The sequence below is a fragment of the Sciurus vulgaris genome (genome assembly GCF_902686455.1).
Source record: "Sciurus vulgaris genome assembly, chromosome: 6".
NCBI classification, from domain to species: domain Eukaryota; kingdom Metazoa; phylum Chordata; class Mammalia; order Rodentia; family Sciuridae; genus Sciurus; species Sciurus vulgaris.
This window is the reverse complement of record NC_136466.1, coordinates 45,730,930-45,749,376: the sequence shown is the minus strand read 5'-3', so window position 1 is coordinate 45,749,376 and position 18,447 is coordinate 45,730,930. Positions and strand designations below refer to the sequence as shown.

The following is an 18,447-nucleotide window of genomic DNA, read 5'->3' as shown; positions in this document are numbered from 1 at the left end:
CATATAAATTTGCATGCTGGACACTTTAAATATATACAACTTAAAAAGCTATCTAGCCATGTTAAATATGTGAGAGGGTAATTTTTTTCTTATTTAAAATGTGTCCCATTCAGTTGGATTATCTTATTTGTATGATTAAGGGTGAGAAAGTATCCCTTAGTGTGATTTATGTTAATAAAGATACTATACAGGATACCATAAAAATACATTGGGCTGGATATGGTGGCACACACCTATAATCCCAGCAACTTGGGAGGCTGAGGCAGGAGGATCAAAAGTTCAAGGCCAGCATCAGCAACTTAGCAAGGGCCTAAGCAATACTAAAACCCTGTCTCAAAATAAAAAGTAAAAAAGCTGGGGATATGGCTCACTGGTTAAGCAACCCTGGGTTTTTTCCCTAGTATCAAAACAAACAAATATTTCAAAATATTTTAAATTTCTATAATTCTATAATAAGAGTTTATGATTTAATTAGCATACATATCTTCTGAGACATCTATCTTAAATAAATCTGAGTGTATTTTTCTTTTCAAGCAATATAGCCTATTTCTTTGTTCAATGATGTAATATAGGGCTTGTTAATAAATGTAGACTCAATAGAACTGATATCATATATTACTTTATTTACTATATAAGAGTACATAAGTATCTCTGACTAAAAGTGTAAAATTTTTCACCTTAATCAAATAAAGAGGAAATGAAATTTAGAATCCAAATAACCCTAATTTAAGAAAAAGGATAACAAAACTTCACATTTTATAATGTATTCCACATCTTGAAATGTTATCATACTATGAAATCATATTGAAATGAAATCATATTACAGGATCAAGTACTAAATTATTAATAAGTAAAATATAGAGTACCCTACCAATGAAGATAACATAGGACTCTGAAATACACCTAATAAATAATCTAATAACAAACCTGGAAAAATTATTTAACCTATTTCTTCCACTGCTCCATTTATAAAATAAAGATAATACTAATTCACTCCTGAAAAGGACATTTTAAGCATCAAGAGATAATATCATGTCCAGCACTAAGTAAACAGAAGAAAGTTCCCTTTTTCATTCGTAATAAAATGCATTATACATTTGGAAATAAAAATGAAGATCTCTACCTCAGAAACTGGTATTAAGAGACATTTACTCAAAGCCATAATAGTAGTATATTATACTAAGATATATATTATATACTATATATTATATATTATATATATTATACCTAAGTATAATCTGGTTATAGCATTAAGAAAAATGAAAGCACTCATCAAGGTAATTTTATTCCAGTTGTTGCAAAAGAAAAAACAAAAACAGAATGAAACAAGAATTCTTTCTTAAAAGATATACAATAAATTGTTAAATCCTTATATATTAACAAAATATGATTGCCTATGATAGTACAATGACAAGAGAAATGAAATAAGATTAAGAGCAAATGTAAATATTTCAATGTTTTTAGAATATTCAAAGTTAAAGTACTGATGTCATTCAAAATTAGCAATATTTGTTACATTGACAAAGATGTTCTCCATAAGCTAAAAAGAAAAATATTTCAACAGACTACAATTAACTTGGAAACTAGTTAAACTATAATCTAATAGAGCATTGATTTTCTTGGGGGTTATTTTATTCCCTTTTCTCATAAAGAAAATACCATTAGTGACAAAATGTAACAAAAAAGTCAATAGCATAGAAGGCTTTTTTTTTTTTTAATTTCATTTTGGCAAAATGATCACATATAAATTAACAAAAGCTGAACCATGATGATTTCATTTATTTGCTCTATACACATCTGATTAATAGGCATTAATTCTGTTGATAGAAACAAGAGAACTCTATTGTTATATACAGATTAGAAATGTAAACACTTTGCATTTCCCATAACTACTGACTTCACAAATTATTTTGAATGTTATTTCAAATAACACTGAATGCCAGGAAAGGTTAGGTAAGCAAAGCGCTCTACTGCCCTCTAATGAAATAAACCAAAAAAAAAAAAAAAAAAAAAAAAAGAACAGAAAAAAAAACCTTCAGAAAACTTGTTTGAAGTATCTGGGGAACAAGAAAATAATCTTACTTTGCAAAAATGCAGTAGACAAACACTAAGACAATTAACTGAAAACAACCTGAAAATATATCAAAATACTGTAGGAAAGCTACAATCACCCAATTTCATGATAAAATTAGTAGCAAAACAGGAAAGCCTTGAGACAGAAATGTTCTAAAAGAAAGGAGAACACAGTCAAACAATGTTATCTAGTATGATAGCAATTAAAACTTCATTGCAGGCTACATTTTTCATGTGCATGTTGGAAGTGAAAAATGAAAAGAGCTCCTCAGAAACCACTCTTCAGTGAATTACAGTAAGTTTTCAGTTCAACAGCTCAAAAGTAAACAATATCAAAACACTTTCTTACAATTTACCTTTACTCTAATACTCTCTAAAGTATTTTAATATAAGCATATTTTTGGGATAACAACTCTAAATTTAAAAGAGTTTTACCTAATGCTTCCTGTCCTTAAGCATGAATTTGGTATTTTATAGTACTCTGCATCATAAACTAAGCAGTATTAACTTTTTAATCTTCCTTTTTAACAATCTTAGTTGCAAAATATCCTCCATACCTGTGTTCCTTTTACTTAATATTCCAATCTGCCAATAATTCTAAATTCTCATTTCTGCACAGAGCAAATTTTATGGTTTAGATTGTATCCCCCAAAACCTCATGTGTGAGATAGTACAAGAAGATTCAGAGGTGAAATGATTGGGTTTTGAGACCTTTAACCTAACCAGGGCATTAATCTACCTGAATGGATTAAATGGATGTTAACTGTAGGCAGGTAGGATGTGGTTGGAGGAGGTGCACTGGAAGTACGCCTTTGGGGATTATATTTTATCCCTGTTGAGCAGAACTGTCTCTGATTCCTAACTGTCATGTCCTGAGTTGCTTCCCTCCTCCACACCCTTCTGTCATGATGTTGTGCCTCACCTTGGGCCCAGAGCAATGGAGCTGGCCATCTATGGACTGAGAGTTTCTGAAACCATGAGCCCCAAATGAACTTTTCTTCCTCTAAAATTCCAGATAGGAGTTCACTGAGAGAAACAGGAATAGTATTTACTGTCCTTTATAGATAGGTCATATAGCATTAGAGGTGGCATGTTTTTGTTCAGATTGACAGTGTCTGTTGCTCAGGAGATAGAAATAACTAGAACCAAATACACACAATGTCACAGAAGAGAGAGGCAATACAGACAAGAAGTCACTGAAGTCTATGTACAAGATGAAAAACACATATCCTGTATATTTGGGTGCTGCTGTTCTTCTGTGTCTGTAAATGAAAATGGTGCTGTAGCACTACAAATTATAAGGCTAATGAATGTGCATATGTATTAATATTCATTCAAAATTTCAAAATAGCAACACACAAAAAAACATCAAATGTACTCAAAGGCTCATATCTCAAATGGGTTGGGTTCACATCTGTATTGACTTCCTGAATAATATGAATTTAAAATATGGCTGTTCTATTACAAGCATTACTCATTCATTCTCTCTGTCTAAAAATATAACAGATACATAGGCATATTGTGAGGCTATAATAAAAGAGCAGGGAGGACTGGAGCATCCCAAAGTCAAGCACTGCCAAAGTCATGCTGTTTAAAGTATCTCCAATATGTGGTCAAAACAGCATGTTTCTAATCTATAAATTGCTGCTTCTAGCAATTTATACTTGGACTTAATATACTGTGGTCATAAGGAATAAAACAGAGGATACAGGCCACTCTGAGTATGTTTGTACATACATATGTATGTATTCCATTCATAGAATAGCCCAGCTTACACCAGTGAGTTCCAGAAAATTTTCCTAAATTTAAAGGAATGCCCCCCAGTTCCTAGAAGAAAAAGGGATTTGCAGACTCTCCTTTCCCTCCCAAACTCAGTAAGCATAAATAGTAAAAATACGATCAAGAAAAAGGGAGTGAGAATCAAGAAATGGGAAAGAGAAGGTAATAATTTCATTAGGAAATAAATTTAGTGAGAACTTTGGTCCAAAACAAAAGTATTTATTTATTTATTTATTTATTTATTTACTTACTTACTTAAGCCCTCAAAAGTTTTATTGATGATGATGTTAGCAGCCAGCCCTGACTGAGCATTTACCATAATAGCAAGCATTGGACAAAGCACTTTACATACACTAGGCATTTAATCTTTATAAAAATTCTATGAAATAGAAACAATTATCCCCATTTTACAAGTTTAGAAACTGAGACTACAAAGATTAAGTACCATAACCAAGATTACACCACTTCTAACTTGCATAATATACCAATCAATTTGACTTTTAACCACTAAGTTGATATTACTTGCAGTGAAAACATGTGAAATGAAACGGCATTTTTGAAATACTGCAATAAACTAATATATTACATATAAGATGTAAATTGCATAAAATTTTGTAGTTATGTAACTTAGATTAGCCCCTGGTCCCAGTTTTTTAAAGACAGATATGTGCATGATGTAATAAACAATTGTGAAAGATGTAATAAATATTGCCAAAGAATGTTTAATAAACATTGCCAAAGAAGTACCACTTCCATCCTTCAATGGCCATTATAAATGCAATTATTCTCTGATCACATTCAGCCATGTAAACAATCTTTCCTTCCTCAGATTTTCCACAGCACTTCATTCTCAACTGTTTTATTTATCTTAAAGTGAGATCATCTCATTTAACAAACAACAAACAATAGTTTCTCTACCATATGTATGCAGTTTAAAACATAAAATACTCAGCAATATCCACAAATTGCTAAAACATTAAAATTGTAATTTTATATGGTCTCCACCCAATTTTTCCTTTGCAGAATTTAAAAGAAGACATTATAAAATGTTCATACAGTTCATTCTCAAGCGTCAGCACCAAAACAAAAATGTTTTTACAAAAAAAGTAACTTTCAAGATAGACTACTTCTTCAGATACATAAAGAAGTGATATTTAAATCTAATACCAAAACCTGCCACAAATAAAGATCTGTCAATGTATTAATCCTTATTTAATTTACCTGATTCATGTTTAAATTTTAAATCCAAAGAGCAAAGACTCTGCTACCAATAAAGTATAAGACCTAACAAAAAAAATACATCCTATTTCAAAGGGACACCACTTCTTACCTTTGAATCTTCATTGCTCACTCCTAGCTGTAACACGGCTTGCGGAGATTTTAGTTTTGCTTGAGCAGAGTGAGCCATTTGAAGGTTAAGCTGCCATCCAACTGTCTCTAGCTATAAAAGACAAGTGTAGATTGGAATCAGATGGTACAGAAGGAACAAAACAGTCAACTTTAAGCAAATTTCTACTTAGCGGGAATGAACACAGATAGCCTAGTCTTCATGGAAAGTCAGTTCCAGGGCTCCTTTAACCTGCACACTCTGCAAATTCTCCCTTTGGGCTCATTAGACTGGCCTCTTGCCATGCCTGTCAAATTCAACAGTAAAAGTGATCTTTATGTACACTCTATTCTAAAAATAAAAATTCTAAGCAATGAAGTACACAAAAAGAGAAAATGACTTTTTGAGGTATATTTTTATTTTGAAAGAGCATTTTCAAGTAGTAAACAGCATTTGTTGTCAAAAATCCTTTAATGACTTCCCATTATTTTTCAAAAATCTTTATATTAGGTAGAACACAGGTAAAACTTTCCTTCCTCTCTCCTGCCCTGTTTCCTTTCCTTCCTTCATATTAATGTAGAGAAAAACTGAAGTACTATGTGATGGTGAGAGGTTCACACCTTTAGACACAGTGAGAATGGAATAGAGCTTGGCAATGAACTGATATTCTACCTGTCACCAGGTGGTACCTAATAGATTATCATACTTTACAAAGTAATCTTAACTTACTATGGTTCCATTATGATGAAAATTAACTACAACAATTCCTTTGAATTCATTAGTGCAGCCAAACAATTTAACCAGGTAAGGCTAAAATAGAAGAGCAGTTTAATTTTTCCTGTAAAATGTTAAGCAGCACAAAGGTGGTTTATGGAACCTGACTGATATTGGTTCTTCCTACCTCAGAAGTACATGGTTTTAGATTCAATTTCCTGCAAATCTCAAATATCAATATTAGGGAAGTTTTGTGAAATGCAATTATTACCTGCCTCTGACAACATGACCCTGATAATGGATTTAGCAAAACTACCTTGGCTATAATGAGTAAGAATGCCAGCTTCACAACAACTTTCACTTGACCAGAATACTAATCACTTAACTTGAAAGACTACTCAACAGCTAGAATCACAGCAGTGACTCAAGGCCAAGTTGGAAAAGAGCAATGAAAGTATTATCTATGTGAGAGAGGATGTGATGAGAAAATAAAGATACAGTTCTGTTCTTTCTGGCACTTTTAGAGGTTATGGGTAAATGGGGGGAATAATTCATAATTCCTAATGAGTAAAAAATCAACTTAATGGTGCATGTTAAGGATCCTTACTATACTGGTTTTTAACACTGATTACAATAAGCATAGACTCTGATAAAAGCTGGTCACTATTTTCAACAGTCACATGCAACAGATCCTCTAATAAATATATCATATTAACTCTCATGCCTACAAGCATTTTGACATGTAATACCTTAACTGAAAAGCACCTTCCAGGTATTCATATAGACCTTTGGGACACTGTCTTGCTCTTACTTAACTGATCCTAACCCTATCTTTTAGGCATTTAACATAACTGATGAAAATAAATATTAAGTAAATAAATTTTAAAATGCCCCCATTGTGGTCAGGCTTTGGTATTAATTAATATATGCTTAGACACTGCTGAAAGTTGGTGTGGGAGAATTTAAAAGAGCGCTGAACTTGAAGCTTATGCTTTGGGTCATGGTTAAGCTAATACTCACTAGCTAAGTGTCCCTGGCTAAGTCTTAATCTATTTCAAGATCTCAGTTTCCTTATGAAATAAAAATAAGTCTATAAGTCTATCTGAACTATCTACTTTTCTTATTTATTGGCAGTATTAAAATAGAAAATGCATATTCAGTAATATTGAAGCTTCAAAGCATTATAAATACAAAGCATCTTGGTAATTTAACATTTGTATAAAACCTTTCAAATATTTTTCAAATATCTTCCAAAATTCATGGCTCAGTTCAGATACTATCATCCATCTCTTTCTAGACTACCACAGATAATCTTCTAACTGGGTTACTTGCCTCCTATCTAACCCCATATTCCATTTTCCTTCCTAAAATTCTCTATTAGCTCTTTATTACCTACAATATAAAATTCAAACTCTTAAATCCTACATCTGATCTACAAAGCCCCTCAAAATGCAATGCCTAACTACCTCTACAGTCCTATGCTCTAGCATAGCTTACTAATCATCTATCATCTGCCACACCAAACCAAGTGTGATTCCCAGAGCACACTATGTGACTTCCTATTTACTATTGGTCCAATGTCATTTCCTCTATGATTTTTCCCTTTTCCTTCTCTCTGTAGTTGCCACTCTGCACTCTCAGTACTCTGGTACATTCTCTATTAACACTTAGACCACTATATCCCAATTATTTGCCTACATGTTTACATCTTCAGGGTAGACTGTGACAAGGCTGGACTCTAAATCACCTTTATATCCCTGTGACCTACAAGAACCCCTGACAGATTCAAAACTAAGTTCTTCTCAAATAAGTGACTGAGCACATTAACGTACATGTGTTTTCAAGGAAGATTATTTACCTGAAAGTGAATGGAAGAAAGGGGAGTAAAAAAGCAGTTCTATTTCCAGTTGCATATGGTTTTGTAATAAGTCAGAACCGCAATCTACATTTTGGTTGATTCTTTATATATACTCATACACTCACATACACAATTAATTTTAGTATCTAAAGATCAAAGCATGCCCAGAAACACTTTTTATAATGAGTAAACATTACCCTATAGTGGTTATTTGGGTAAGTAATAATGAAAGACTATGGGCTGTGGAGAAGCAAACCTTAAACAAGTTAAGTGTTCACCTCTATGAGCCTCAATTTATTCATCTGCAAACTGGAAGTTAATCATACCTATCTCGCTAAGTTGTTGTAAAGGATCAAATGCTAAATTATCAGATATTGAGTTAGTGGCATCTCCTTTCACAACTTCTCTAATTCGGTGTTCTTTTCAAACTATACATTCTGTACCCAAATAGGTACATGTATATTTATAATATGAGTAAGAATAATCCTTCTCTGTTCATATTATACACTGTCATTTTGAAAATACAACCTAAAACCTATATCATCAATGCAAGAAACTAAGCATTTTGGTATTGGAACTTAAACAAACATATAATGTAAACTGAAATATTCATAATATTATATCAATTATATTCCTTTTAGAAAATAAAAGGCAACAGGTCATCTGACAAAAATTTAAAACTTTAAAAATCACTAATTAGGGAGAGGTTCAGAATGGTCAGTCTACAAACCTCACACTAACTAAGACTTTGTTACTCATTCACCAAACTATTTAGGCATGGGGCTAGAAGAAATGACAAATCAGAGCCATCATTTAAATCATTAGGATCATTTGATAACCAGATGAAAGGTACAGAAATTATCTCAGAAAAACGCATACACATTTATAATTATATGCACTTTGGAACACTCATGCACCGCCCCGTCCCCAACACTAACCAAGTTAAGAACTTCAAGATTAGAGTTTCTCAGGATTTCAACTAACAATGAGAGTGAGTGATATGACAGAGAAGCAAAATCAACAAATTCATAAACTGTATTCTTAGTACATGGATATAGAAAACTAATAAGTTAACTCTTCTACTATTTGCCCTGCTTTATCTCCATAAGGCTTTTTACTACCTACCACACAAACACACACACATACATATTATTTGTTTGATGACTATCAGTCATTCTCTAAGCTCCTGAAGAACAGAGGAATTTTTTGTCTTTTGTCTTAGTGCTGTATTCAGAGTACCCAGTAATAATGCCCAGGATACAGTAGAAACTATTTAGATATTGAATTGAAATGAATCAAAGAGTATATACAAGCAAAGGTTAATTTTTAAGAGTTGGGGTTAAAAGGGTTTTGGGTTGGCTTTCTTAATTTCCAAAGTCTTCTCTACTGAATTTTGTAATTCAGTAATGTAATGTCCACATGACACACTAATTTAAAAAATAAATAAAATTACTAAATTCATGTGTGGGGGTGTCACACATATACATACTCATGCATGAAGTTTCAAAATAAATTATCAATATTCAAAAACTTTAAAAAAGAGAGGTTACAGTAAAAATAACTAGAGGTATAAAACAACACTTAATGATTACATAAAGCAATAAGAAAAACAAAATTGTGAGCTGGGGATATAGCTCATTTGGTAGAGTGCTTGCCTCAAAACACAAGGTCCTGGGTTCAATCCCCAGCACTGCAAAAAGAAAAAAAAAAGAAAGAAAGAAAGAAAGAAAGAAAGAAAGAGAAGAAGAAAAACAAAATTAAACTCTTCACCAAAACTAGGAGACAAAACCAACAATGCTATGAAATAGGTATTCTTATTATCTTCTATAAAACAAATGTAAACAATTGGTGCATCAAGTTTAAAGATAAATGGGGGTCCTTTATGTCATTACCACAACTTCAAAGTTTGAAATCACAACAAATTCCAAAGTCATGAGAAGTTGATTCAAGAAAGAATCATCAGTGAATACTACAGCAAAGTAGGGGGAATCTGATGCGGAATTGAATATTTATATAGCCACTTGTGTAAATATATTACAACATCCATCCATAATTTATGTTACAAACAAAAAAAAGTAATTTTTCAGTGGAGAAACCAAATACCACCTGACCCAAGAAATCAAAATTAAAATGACCAAAAGGTGGCAAATACTCAAGTGCCTCTAGATATGATGTCTTGTGAAGGCCAAACATTACTTAGGGAATAGTCTAACCAAGAAAAACGACCTACATTTGATTATGAAGAAATAGGAACATTAAAATTAAAGAATATTCTATAAAAGAAGTGGTATGAATAAATACCCCAAAAATGTCCATGTCTTAAAAGACAAACAAAAAATAAGGAAAGAAGTAATTGCTTAGAAAATATTTTTATATCACTTGCCAAGTTCATAATAGACACTGATGATACAAATATGAGCAAGATGGTCCTTTGGCCAAGATGAACATCTTATAGTATACTATTTAGTTATTCCTAAAAAATCAGAATGAGAAACAAATATGACAGTCATACATATTTTAATTACATATGAAACAACAAAACCTAATGTAGAGGTTTTCCTTAAGTTAGCTAATCTTCATTTGCTTCTGTTTAAAATAAAAGTACATTCTATACATGACACATTTGTTACATTAAAATATTCAGCAACTATTTTAATGTACTATAATTTGTTTTATTATTTCAGATTCAAATTTAAATCATAGGGTCCTTATATGTGATCAATGTCATAGTCCTAAATGTCAGCAAAATAACATAAAACACATGTAAAATAAGGCACTAATATTTTTAATATTTTTCAACCCAAAGCAAAGCTGTTAATATCATAGTTGTTAGGCACCTCACATTACTTCTTACTTGAAAATATTACTAAAACATTGGTTCAAAATGTGACTTCATTCTCCCTCTCGTTTGCATGAAACAAATATTTAAGTTTAATATAAACTTAAATTTTCATAATTTCTCTGTAAACCACAATTTTCAGCACATCCAAAAGATAATTAAAATGGCTCTAAATACTGACTCTTTAAAACTGGAAAAGAATTTGTAAAGTTATCATCTAAATTTTAACTAGGAGCTAAGAAAATACAAGCATTCACGTTCTTATATGTTGAAAATGGTATACTACAAAATAGTACGCATAAGATGGCTGTACTGGCTATATTAATGTCAAATAAAGCAATCTTCATGTCAAAAACATTATTAAAGATAATTATTACAGGAATAATTATGCACATGTATATACTTTATAATACAGGAAGCAAAACTTAATAGTATTTAAACAGGGTACATGAATGTTAGCAGCTGAGCCATATGGATCTCTAAAACATCTTCCAATGGTGGTGGTGGGAAGAAGGAAAATCAAAGGCACAAGTTACAATTTTCTTTATCCAAATTTAAAGTGAAATATCTACTACTTTTTTCAGTACCATTAATATATGGGAGAGGAAGATTGCTTGAAGAAGCAAAAGGAAGAGGCATTCAGGTTGAACATTCTTAATACAGAAATCTGAAATCCAAATTCTTCCACAATCTGGTAATGTTTGAATGATGACATGATGTTTCCAAAGTTTTAGATTTTGGAGCATTTTGGATTACAGATTTTCAGATTACCAATACTCAACTGGTAAAGTCTTTGAAAATATTCCAAAATCTGAAAAACTGTGAAATCTGGTCCCAAGCATTTCGGATAAGGGATATTCAACCTGTACTAAGAAGTAAAGATACTTTCAAGGGAAACTAGGCAAAGACAAAGGTTAATAGAGCTTAATGTCATGGGGCATGTTTCTTTAGATGTTTTGGGGCAAACAATCAGAGATAGAGGTAAATATCATATTGTTCAAGTATTGGTATAACCTCTAATCATCTTAAGAGACTGACATTTTTTTCAAGTCTTCTGAATGTGAACTTAACCAACATTTATGCATTTTTAATGAAATTTTTGAGTCTCCATAATAAGATTATGATTTGTTTTTTAATTAGTCAAATATGTATTCAAATTCCAGATCTACCACCATAATTTCATGCTATTGTGAAAATTATTTATTCCTTATAATCTCAGTTCTAATTTAACTACTGCATTGGGTTTTTGTCAGCAATAACGTGTAAAAGTACCAGCAAAGCATCTGACAAACAAAAGATTAAAAATATGCTTTACTTTCCATTCCTTTTCACTTCAAGACCAGTGTTGATTATTTTCACAGTAATATACTGAAATCCTTTAAAGATCTTAAATTTTTTTAAAAGAAGTTAAACAATACCTTTCCATGTTTACCTAATTTATTTCATAACCTGTTTTTCCTAGATGGTAACACCTATAATAAAAATTGTGATCTCTCCAAAAGTATTTTAGCATACAAGTTGCTTCTCTTCCTGTGTATCTGATTCAAGGATTCAGTTCTAGACATACTGTAAGTCTCACATGAGTTTATTTCTCTTAAATGCCATTGCTGCAACAAATCTCGGAGTTCTATTCCCTATCTATAACTATCTATTCCCTATCTATATGTCCCTGGTTTACTCCTTCAATGTATTAGCATCACCTCGATTCTTGACATGGAACTCATTTCTCTTTTACACACCTGTTTATCTTTTAAATCACAGGCCTGTTTACTTTTAAATATGCTGTATCAATTTTTTTGGGTATATTTCTTATGTAAAGCCCAAAGGTGATTTTATTTTATGATCCTTTGGCCAAGAAATTTTAAGTAGGAGATTTGCTCATTTCTATTAATTTTGCTTTATTTTGTTTTTTCACTGCTGGGGATCGAACCCAGGGCCATGTGCATGCTAGGCAAGCACTCTACCACTGAGATATCCCCAGTCCTCATTTCTATGAATTGTTATAAAGATGTTTAATCTTTGTTCTGAATGATTTAAGTTTACATTTTTTGCTTTTTGTACCTGTTTCTAAATATCATTACATGCTATATATGCCATATATGCTATGTGTTACTTCTGATACATATAGAGAATTCTATGACCACATGGTATCCAACTAGAAATTAATAACAGAAAGACAACATAAAAAATCCCAAAACATTTGAAAATAAAACAACATGCTTTCAAATAACCATGAGTAAAAGAAAAAGTCTCAAGGGAAATCAAGATATACACTGAACTAATTAAAAGTGACAACACAGTGTATTAAATTCTGTGAGAAACAACAATGCAGTTTTAAGAGGGAAATATAATCACCAAATGACTACATCTAATAAAAGAAAACGTTTCTACTTCAAGACCCCATAGCCAAGAAAAAAAAAGTGAACCTCAACTGAACTCTCACACTTGATGCAAAAATTAAATTAAATGGGATCATGACACAAACAAAAACATAAAACTGCACAATTTTAGAAAAGAAAAAAAACACTAAACAAAAAGTTCCAAACAACTAAGGGCTAGGCAAAGAAGTTTTTAGGTTTGACAATTAAAGCAAAAACTATAAAAGGAAAAAATAGTACATTTGTCTTCAATAAAGTGAAAAGTTTTTGCTCTGCAAATAATCTTATTAAGATGAGAACTCAACAGACTAGGAGAAAATACTTTCAAATCACATTTGTGACCAAGGATTAGTATCTAAAGTATATAAAGAGCTCTCAAACTCAACAAAGAATTCAATTAAGAATGTGCAAAAGACATGAAGAGTCATTTCACCAAAGAGAACATGCAAGTGGCAAATTAGCACAAGAAAAAATGTTGAACATCATTAATACCTGAGAAATGCAAATTGAAACCATGATGCGATATCAACACACACCTATGAGAACAGTTAAAGTAAAAATAATGACAACACAAATGATGACAAGGATATGGGGAAAGAAGGTACCTCAGACATTGTTGATGGGCATGCAAAACAATACAGCCACTCTGGAAAATATATGGGTAATTTCTAATAAAACTAAACTTACAACCACCACAGAACCCAATAACTGCACTCCTAAACATTTACTCCAGAGAAATAAAAAACTTATGATCACGTAAAAACAATACACAAGTGTGTATAACAACTTTATTTGTAAAGACAAAAACCTGGAAAAACTCAGATATCCCTCCAAGACTGAGGTCTAAATAAACTAATTTATATCCATACTATGGAAAACCACTTAGCAATAAAAAGAAACTACTCCATACATATAATAAGAATCAATCTCCAGAGAATTATGGTGAGTAAAAAAGTCAATCCCAGAATATTACAAACTGTACTACTCCATTTACATAACATTCTTGAATGAGAAATCATGACTTCTCAACAATGTGTGTGTAAAATAAGATTAAGCATTTTACACTTATCTAAAACAGAAATTTCCATTCTTTTCATCATATTGTATGATTATTTCCTCACCATTTACCAAAGGAAATAGGAAGAGACCACCAATTTCATTGGAAACAACATTTTATATACCAAAGCATAATACTGTAGCACATATGTCTATACTTCAATTTTTGCCTTAATTTTTTTTAAAGAAAATGATGTAGAGTGTGAAGAAGGTTCTTATAATTACCAAAAGTAGGTTTATTAATCAAATGAGCCAAGTTATGAATAATCAGTTATTTGAAGACTCCAGGAGAGCCTGAGTTTTATTCTTCATTTTTAGGTTTCAGGGCTCAACTTAAAAAGTTGTATTCAAACAGTCTAGTTTGAAAGGTAGAATAAATTTGCAAAAAGAATAATACTAGAAATGATTATTAAATCAAACAATTCAATAAAAGAAATGTGGATAATTCTCAACTTTTGTGTACAATAGATTCTTTTTCATTTTTTTAAAGGACAGAATGTTTATTTTGGCTCACAGTTCCATAGGTTTAGTCCGTGGTGGGCCGACCCCATTGCCTCAGCCAAGTTGAGGCAGGACATCATGGCAGAAGGGCATGATAGACAACAGTTGCTACATTCATAGCAGAGCAAAGGAAGGAGGAAAGAGATACATGAATGCTTCCAGGGCAAACCTCCTCTACAATAGATTCTTAACTAAGGGAATGTCTAAAACTCAAAAAATAATAAAATAAGTTTCACTCTCCCCTCCCTTAGGGCTAAAAACAAGTTACGCATGGCATTAAGATAACTCTTTAATTTTCAGCAATTTATATATGTGGCTTTCTTAAATATTATATACATATATATCATCCTTAAAGCAACAATTATACAATTTGAGAAAAAGCCCAATGTTTTCAGGATACTAATGAGTCCTACCTCTATATAAATTGTGTCACATTTATGAAACTTACATTCCTTATCAGAAGAATCACACTTTCATCCTAGCTTTTTATTCATTTTCTATCAAATAATAATGGCAAAATGATATAAGGATTACATCAGTCATGACAGTAGTGTAAAGTTGGCAATGTTGCCAAAGCTTACATTTTAACTGCAAGAAGTAGAAGAGGTCATATTCAAAATGTCCACTCATCAGCTGATGAATGGAAGACTGCATTTGGCACATTCTAAAACAGATTTTTGTAGTACTGATGGAAAACATGAAATAAATACTAGTACATTAAGTCAAGAATCACTTATATAAATAAATTCACTCTCAGTCTGAGACCTCTCTTTTCCTCTTTGGGAGAAAGAAAGGAATTGGAGATAAAGGTACTACCCTATTTATGAAGGAACTTAAGAGAGGGAGAAAATAGAAGCCTAACATTGAGACTCATCTGAAAGTCAATTTAACATGGTTGCTGTAAAGACTGTCAGACCTATCATCCATACTCCTTTCAGCTCAGAAACCCCATTTACCTTGGTTACTGCTATAAGAAACAATGCCGTTCATAATATACAAGTCAGGACACTGTCCTAGACTAATAACATGCTACTCCATATCACTTCCCAGTGTTGGATACCAAAACTCTGAAATTACCCATTCAGTGCGTGACTGTTCCAAGAATCTATTCAACAAGCATTCATTAAGTATGAACACTCAAAATACTATTTTAGTTTCGAGGATATAGCAGTGAAAAAAACAATGAACAGAAATAATCTACTTTCCTTGGGGGCAGAGTAGGAAGGTCCAAGAACAGTGTTAAGAGAATAATCCAAAACTCAGTTTATTTTCCTAATGTTTACTTTCAGATGCCTAGTAGATGGTTGAAATTAATAAGCAGGCAATCTCAGACTACAGGAAAAAAGAATTATAATTTAAAATCTGAAGTCTAAATGAGATTACAAAGGAGTGCATATGGATAGAAAGAAAAACAGGGACCAGCAATTAAGTCCTGACATATTGTAATATTTAAAAGTTGTGAAAATAAGAAAAATGTAGCAAATGTGGCTAAAAGATGCAGCCAGAAAGAGAAAAAACAGAGGAGTATGGACATGACTTTTGTACTATCTTGGATGTTGAGGACATAAAATAAACCTACAATTTCTGCCCAAATGTCTACTGGGAAAGACAAAGATTTAAGAAAACAATTTTTATAAAATGTGCCATCATACATGTATAATATCCTAAATAATCTACACAAAAGCTTTGAAATCTAATCAGTGATTTTAGGAAGGTTATGATAAGTAAGATTAATATGAAAAATCAATAATATTTCACCATACTAGAATCAGAAAATAATAAAAATGTAATTGATATTAAGAGTAACAAACATAATTATACAAATGCATAGGAAAAATTTAACAAAATTTGTGTAAGTTCTGGACAATCAAAAACTATAAATATAATTGAAATAAATTAAAGAAGATACCAATAAATGAAGAGATACACCATGATCATGAATTTGAAGGTTTATCTAACATGTCAGTTATTTAAGAAATGCAGAAGAAAAAAATCAACTTTAGAAAAGAAAGTTGGAGGAACCACACTACCTAACTTTAATACTTTCAACAATCAAGAAAATATGGCATTGGCAAAAGGATTGAGACCCACCAAATGATTTCTAACAAAGTTGCCAAAACAAATGAGGCTGGAACAACTGAAAATCTGAATAGGAAAAAGAAATTAATAACCCCTACCTCAAACCAAGACAAAAATTAACTCAAAAAGATCACAGATATAAACGTAAGCATTAAAAACTATCAAGCTCCTAGAAGAAAACACAAAAGAAAAATCTCTATGATCTTGGGGTAGATAAAGATTTTAGATAGGAGATTAAAAACATTAACCATAAAAGAAAAAAGTATAACTAGACTTCATCAAAATTTTAAAAATCTGTTCTTCAAAATAACCATTAAGGAAAAGGAAAAGCAAGCCATAGACTGATAAATATTCACAATACAAATATGTGACAAGGACCTATATTCAAAATATATAAAGAATTCTTACCACTCAATAAGACAAAGAAATATATACAAAAAGGGGCAAAAATTTGAACAGATAACTCACAAAGGAAGACATAATGAGTGTGCAGTAAAAACATAAATGGATGTTCAACATTACTGTTACCAGGAAAATACAAATCATGACATACCACTCTACAGTCATTAGAACAGCTACAATGAAATAAGAGTGATAATACCAAGTATTGGCCAGAATGTAGAACAATTGAAGATCAGAATGTAAAATGATATAACCACTTTGTAAAAATGTTTGACAATTTTTTACAAAGTTAAATCTACATGTACCCTACAATCCAATCAAAAAAGCCCAGATGTTCATGAACAAGTGAGTAGATTAACAAATTGTGTTAAATAGAGTAAGTACTATCCCGCAATAAAAAACAACAAATACATGCAAGAAAATGGATAAACCTCAAAATCACTGCACTCAGTAGATGAAATTAGACACACAAAAAAGTATATCTGTATTATTCTGTTTATATAAAATCCTAGAAAATGCCATGTATAGTGTCTGAAAACAGATCATGGGTTGCCTAGGTCAAGATTAGGGAAGAAAGGGACTGCAAAGGGGCATGGAAAAATTTTTGAGGATAATGAAAAATGCTGTTTCTTATCTATTAAAATTCATGGAACTGGAAAACTTGAAAGGATACAAGTTCACACTATGCAATTTATAATTCTAAATTGTTATTTTAAAAAGATATAATGCACTAAAAGATATAACAAAGAAATGTGTGATGAAATGGGAGGCCATATTCAGCTATCTGCCACCAATCACCCTCTGCCATCTTCTAGTCCATGGCAAGAACAGGAAGAAACAAGACACTAAGGACCGAGCTACACCATTGCTTGTCCCCCAAAGAAAGAACACTCTATTGTGACACCTATAAGAATACACAAATAATATCAGAATCTCAGAGATGACAGGTATATAATGTGAGATCTATAGTACATAGATGTGAATATATTACAGAGATGTGAAAAACTTACTGAATTTATATTCGAGTTATTCTGCACATAAGTGACTGCCTCCCTCCACAAAGTATACAGCACAAATCTCCACCAAGGCAACACATTAAATAGTCTCTAGAGGATATCAAGAATCTGTTACTCTCTAGAAAATCCAAAATAAAACAAGCCACTGATCTTCTTTTGACATTCTGTGCTTTTAATATTATAAATGCCACCACTGAGGGATACTTCCTAACTATACCCTCAAGTTCAGACACCAAAAAAGTCAACCTAGTTTCACTATTAGGGTGACAAAGAATTTATATTTCTTAAACTGCAGATTTGGACAAAGTACCTAATCATGAGATTTATCTTCATATCCAAGGTGTGACAAGTTGAGGGAAGACATCACTGAATCTTCTTTTAAACTGTTTGCCACCTTGGCATACCAAGAATATGTGAAGATTATA

The 18,447-nt window shown here is 31.8% G+C and overlaps 1 protein-coding gene across 4 annotated transcripts in view; it reads right to left on the bottom strand.

Annotated features, from left to right (window-relative positions):
* COMMD10 (COMM domain containing 10) overlaps nucleotides 1–18,447 on the bottom strand; it is a 280,419-nt gene that overhangs the window by 243,723 nt on the left and 18,249 nt on the right. For all 4 annotated transcript variants that reach the window (XM_079143910.1, XM_079143907.1, XM_079143909.1 and 1 more), the window contains exon 5: nucleotides 5,183–5,293. In XM_079143910.1, the coding sequence (XP_079000036.1) occupies nucleotides 5,183–5,293 (111 nt within the window). The remainder of the gene's footprint in view (nucleotides 1–5,182; nucleotides 5,294–18,447) is intronic.